At 41.9% G+C, this 6,345-nt stretch overlaps 1 protein-coding gene across 1 annotated transcript; it reads right to left on the bottom strand.

Moving 5' to 3' along the window:
• Nucleotides 1-1,767: 1,767 nt before the first annotated feature.
• On the bottom strand, nt 1,768-4,067 carry LOC135525099 (probable vesicular acetylcholine transporter-B). Its single transcript, XM_064952851.1, has one exon. It carries the CDS (start codon nt 4,025-4,027, stop codon nt 2,435-2,437), a length of 1,593 nt encoding a protein of 530 aa, XP_064808923.1. The 5' UTR covers nt 4,028-4,067; the 3' UTR covers nt 1,768-2,434.
• Between the last annotated feature and the right edge of the window lie 2,278 nt (nt 4,068-6,345).

Raw genomic sequence — 6,345 nt, 5'->3', positions numbered from 1 at the left:
AATATAATACATTATTGTATAAACACAGGCTACATATAACCACCAACACAATCTTTCCACAAGTATTAATCGACGAGCTGTCTCCTTCCAAGTCATCCAAACAAAGCACTTCATGCATCAGTTAACTTGCTGAACTAGCCATATTTGTGAATAATGAGGATAAGGAAAACGATTTCCGCTTACCTGAGCAACCCTTTTCTCCTGAAGAGGTCAAAAATGTTTGCAACTAGATGACAGTGTTCCGGATCCGTGTTCATAGAACTCCTTTGACACGAAGGAATGTTCTTTCACCTCTCTGTCTCAGTCTCCAAGATATCCACGCCTACTTCAGACCCATTGCAAGGCTTTGACTTTTAGAGGGCACTTGCTTAGTAAAGATGCTCTAGGTGGGGTTTGTCTCTACCCACTGGGCACAGACGTCAATTCAACGTCTATTCCACGTTGATTCAACGTGATTTCATTGAAATGACGTGGAAACAACGTTTATTCAACCAGTTTGTGCCCAGTGGGTACTTACCCCCACAGGCAGCAAACTCCTCCCATCGAAATCTATTTGTGGAACATATTATTTGACAGCTTGCCTTGCATCCCCCCTGACCACCTCTGACAAAGTAGGAAAATGATCTTGAAATAGTAGTTCTTACTGGCAGGGTAGCCGGTAGGACTTAATCGAGTATGTCGGATCTAGGAAATAAGGTGGCTTTCCGAGTTTGAGAGCTGAAAATCAAGGAATAACTTCACTACCTATACTTGGTTGTTGAGTGAACAATATTGTTAGAACCGTTCTCCATGTAGGCGTCAGCTGCGAAGCGTTTTCACAGAGCAACAATGTCAACTTTCAGAACAATGGACAGTGCTGAGAGCGAGCTTGTTGCACTATATCTTTACGCACAACCAAGTAAACATTTACATTACGATATATGAGCTACATCATTCCTAAATAATAAGAATGTGATTCGCATACTCTCGCTGCTCGCTCTTTCTCCCCTCTCACTCACACACCCACAACACACGCACTCTCGCTCTCTGGCTCTCGTGCGTAATTGCACTGAACAACATTATGTAATCAATACAAATCCACAGTGAAACGATTAGTTGGTTGAAATATCATATTCAAAACCCGTACTTCAAAACTATTCGTTGATTACCTTTACAGTATGGGTTGAATAACAATCCACCCCTGTAACTGTCATTTTCTCACACATCTCTGACTACAAAGCGTTTACTCGAAAGTCCAAATTACTCACAGATATTGTGCCATATTGTGCCAATAATGTTTGTAGCTGACTGGATTTGAAAAAGCTCTTGAATGTAAAGGAATTTCGTCTTCTTCTTTTTTTTACTCAACTTTTTAACCTTCAATCCAACGACACGGTGAACTTTGCTTTTGATTTCACGTCGAATTCACATTATTTGACAACTCAACCAAATGTAAATCAAAAGTAGACGTTGAACTGACGTCTGTGCCCAGTGGATCTCTTCTATTCAACATGGGGATTGCAAGTTTACATAAGGATTCATATCAACTTGTTTATTTGGTAATATTATGACCTTCGTTTGATTAAAATATGGTTTAATCATCTCACTATAAATAATTATGACACACACAAAACACGTTCATATTTAAATACAATTTATTATAACTATAGTCGATAAATTAACATATGTTAATATGTCTACTCAGGATATAGGAAGTTATTACGGATACTTATGCTTTGACAATACACGCATACATCACGCATACGCTCAAATATGCATAGGCACACATACAATTTAATAATTTACTATGTAAATATTCACATATGTACAAAACGCATTCCAATATAATACATTTTCAGGAAAACACAACGTTAATGAAAAATACAGATGTCACAATTACGTTTCGAATACGTTTAGATATGGAAAAGAAAAACCCCAATTACAAAAATGTAAATGAAAATGATTGTCAACATGTCAACGAAATTATAAATGCAATCATAGGTTGACAAACCTAAAAACGAGTTATTTTTTGTGATGCGTTGATAGTTGGTCGTGTATTTATCATATCAATATAACATTTTACATACATTTATCTATTTACCTTTTTACAATACTCTACAGTAGTTATGCGCACACAGTGAATTGTATTAGACCTTTCAGATTAGACGGCCAGAAGAAACATATTACATACATAGAAGACGTGTTCAAAGACCATGACATTACAGTCAAAATAAAATCCCCTTTGGAAACGGGTCACACCATCATGAGGTGATTTGGTATGTGTATATTGTACAGCATCAGTAGCCCTACATTACAGAGTGAAGTGACTGTCTACCCCACTCTTTTGGCAGGTACTTAAATCCGAACGGAATGTGTACAAATTCTCGAACTCTCGGTAATGGATTCGGGGACGTTCTAAGTATTGCTACAGTATTCTAGATGTAGTCTGAATATTCTAACTGTACTCTGGACCAGAGAATTCATCTACAGAGGCGTGTGTTTGTGCTCTAAACGGGTCGAACCCTCCATTCTCATCCACCACCACAGGCAAGCAGTCCCCTGCTGAACTATAGCCCTTCTTCTTGCCTCTCCGCTCTTCCATTTTCATGGTATCAAACAGACCCTCGGGTTCATCATCGTCCACCAACAGGTTATCTCTCTCAGAGTAGGACGGTTTCATTTGGCACACGTTGCGGAGGAACAGAAGGGCCGGAGCGTACAGGACGTTGACGAGGCCCATGCCCAGGTTGAGTTGAACAAACCCATAGTTGTGCACTATATTTCCCGCCACGATAGGACCCATGGCATAGGCGACAGAATAGGAGATATCAGCTAAAGCGTAGACGCTGCCGTACACGGACACGTGACGCACGTCGACCAGAAAGGCAAGAGTTGGCAACAGGGCGGTGTCCACGAGAGCGATGCCGAAACATATGCCGCACAACGGGGCGATTAACTGGCCGAATGTTTTGCATGCTGGAATGGTGCACGAGCTGGCCCCGATAATGACCATACCTAAGGCTCCATAGAACCACTGCAGGTTGGGGTACTTAGCAGCCAGTTTGACGGTCATGTAGACACCCAGAACATGTGGGAAGAAAGCAGGCAGCCAACATAATCCCATTTCCCACTTAGTTGAATGCATGGTGCTCTCCATCCAGTTGGCTATGGTGGGCTCCAGAAAGGCAAGCGGGATATTACACACTGTCAGGGCACCTGCCACAACAGCTATGTAGGGGTCAACCATTAGTTTGTAGATGGGGGTGCCCACCGGCATATTGTCTCTAGTCCTGTTCGAGAACGGCTTGATCACTGTCAAGAGCAGAATCCCGTCTATAAGGCAAACCACGGCGAGAACGATAAACGGTACTCTTTTGCCTGCAAACTCGTACAGGATACCCCCAAAGGGTGGCGCTACCAGGCTCCCAAAAGAGATGAACGCCAGGGCGATACCGAGGGCTTTAGTTCTCTCCGATTCTTCGGTGTATTTATCTGCTATCATGGCAATTCCTGAGGTGTCCGCGAAAGCTGAGCCCAGACCTTGTAAACTGCGGGCGAAAAACAGCGTCGCGTAGTTCTCAGCAAAAGCAAATATACACGTAGAGAAGAACATGACGGTCAGTCCGATGAGGAGGGGGATGTCGTATCCAACACGATCTATGAACGTTCCTGACAACGGGTTGACTAAAAGCTGCAGGATAGCTTTCGATGCAAAAAGTACTCCTATTTGAACATCTAAATTGTCCCTGTTGTTTTTAGCTTGGGCTGAGCTCATTGTGGTGTTGATTGAATAATTCTGATGTATAACTAGGTGGACGTGCTCTGCTTGCTCAAGCTCTAAATCAGCAAGGTAGTCGGGAATAATCGGGACTATAACCATATAGAGCATATTGTCTAGAAGAAGAGCCACGCAGACAATGACTAAAATAATCCGTCTTTGGTGGTCGGGGGCTTTCATTTTGTTGCCAAACTGTTTGGTTTTTTCTCCCATCTCGGACAGTTTTACAGCGGCTGATTTGGCCAGCCCGGAGGACCCCCCTGTATCCATGATGATCTGCTATTGTTGTTGTCAATACAAAACGGCAGTGTTGTTTTCTTCTCCTCTCTTGTCTCTGCTCTCTTATACAGAAATCTCAGCACTACACATAATACTATCCTTGAACATTTACGTAGCTGTTTCTTGGTTCACTTACGCGGTGCGAAAGACAAAAGGGTAACAGGCTTGGAACTTTCCTCCGTGTGATTTTCTGACAGCGCGCGATGCTGCGGGCTTCATCGGTGGTTGGTCTTGTTTCACCCCCCTTGCGCTCACATTAGGCGCTGTTTCATGGTCCGGAGTAGTGAAGTGGTGAAATATTTTGTGCTCTTCTCTACACGGTGTAAAGACTTCAACCTCTAATACTCCATGTCAAGTTTCTATGGAAACGTTTTTAGAAGTTGTTTATGGAACTTATATGTCCGATTCCAATGCTCATATCTCCTACTGTATCACCTGTAGCACGTTTGTGTTCCGTTCTGAGATCAGGAATGGCTTCGTTGCCATTGGTACTTACGCATTGACTCGCAGGTCTGTCGATATTTTTTTTGTTTATATTTTTTTCCCTCTCTCTCAATTTCACCAAGGGCTGTGACGCATCACCAACTTGGCCCCAAGTGGATCCTTTGCCAGTTGCGTCCTTTATGCTAATTCAGAAAATTGCATTAGTGAGCGTCATCACGACTCCTCCGTACACGAGCGCAGGAAAACCCTCCCAGCAGGGCACACTGCTTTACCCTTGAGTTTCCTGAAGTACTTAAACATATATTCTGTAACATTTCATATGTTTAGGCCTACATTGTAAGCCTAATATCAATGATTGAATGTGTCACTGTTTCTTTACAATTCTTTAATCACCATAGATTAATATACTGGCAATATAGAGGATATCTGGAAAAGAACTAATGTATGTCTAATTAGGCCTATGGGTATCGTTATTTCAAATCGAGAAGACGAACCTTAGTTTGTGGATTTGGCTTTTTGTTGAAAAAGTATTCATTGATCCAGTCACAGCAATCTTTCCAATATAACCTACAACATCCAAAATAAATATTGATTACCTGCAGCCATTTTTTTACATGTAAAATATTTACTACCTGACGTATATACTTTATGTCCCATACAGGCAATCATAGCCTATTGGCCGCTTATATTATCATAATATAATAATATATAATATTGCCATATATTAAACATGAATGTAACAACATGATACTGAACCTGTAAATAGCTGCGCAGCGACGCTCCCCATCCAACCTGACAGAGCTTGAGAGGATCTGCAGAGAAGAACGGGACAAACTCCTCAAATAAAGGCTTGAATTCTTATGTAAAAAAGCTATTTCTGTTTTTTTTTATTTTTTATAAATGTTCAAAAATATATTTAAAAAAAATATATGTTTTCACTTTGTCATTATGGGTTATAGTGTGTAGATTGATGAAGGAAAAAACATGTATATTTATAATCCAATTTAGAATAAGGCTGTAATGTAACAACATGTGGAAAAAGGGAAAGGAGTCTGAATACTTTCTGAATAAACAGTAAATAATACGCAGCTTCTCCGGTTCTTTCTTGTGTTTGGATAGTTTGTTACGTAGTTGCAGATGTACAGCCTACTAGTTACACAACCTGGTCTCACAGCATTTCCTATTATTCAGTATGTAAATCCGAGACACTCCATTTAACATGATTATGTTTGGTATGGTTCACAAGACAGATGGTTTACTTAAGGCAAAAACGAAAGGAGGGTGGTTGTTCGGGGTGGATGGGTAGGCGTAGAATAAGAATGTCTAGCAACCCAAAGGTTGGGAGTTCAAATCTCATCATGGACAACTTTAGGTAATTAGCAACTTTTCAACTACTTTGCAACTAAACTACTTAGCATGTTAGCTAACCCGTCCCATAACTCTAACCCTTTAACTTAACTCCTAACCTTAACCCCAAGCCCCTAGCCATGGTATATTTAGCAAATTCGTAACAAATTCGTACAAATTGTAATTCGTAACATATCACACGTAATTGGTGATGGACATCCACAAATGTATACATACCATAAGAAACATATCATGGGCCTCCCGGGTGGCGCAGTGGTTAAGGGCGCTGTACTGCAGCGCCAGCTGTGCCATCAGAGACTCTGGGTTCGCTCTGTCGTAACCGGCCGCGACCGGGAGGTCCATGGGGCGACGCACAATTGGCCTAGCATCGTCCGGGTTAGGGAGGGTTTGGCCGGTAGGGATATCCTTGTCTCATCGCGCAGTAGCGACTCCTGTGGGGGGCCGGGCGCAGTGCACGCCAACCAAGGTTGCCAGGTGCACAGTGTTTCCTCCGACAC

This window comes from Oncorhynchus masou, chromosome 31, assembly GCF_036934945.1.
Source record: "Oncorhynchus masou masou isolate Uvic2021 chromosome 31, UVic_Omas_1.1, whole genome shotgun sequence".
Taxonomy (NCBI): Eukaryota; Metazoa; Chordata; class Actinopteri; order Salmoniformes; family Salmonidae; genus Oncorhynchus; species Oncorhynchus masou.
Note: the sequence above shows the minus strand (reverse complement) of the source record. Positions and strands in the feature narration are given on the sequence as shown.

Coding starts and splice junctions, on each gene's coding strand:
- LOC135525099 (XM_064952851.1), bottom strand. CDS start 4,027: ATGGATACAGGGGGGTCCTCCGGGCTGGCCAAATCAGCCGCTGTAAAA.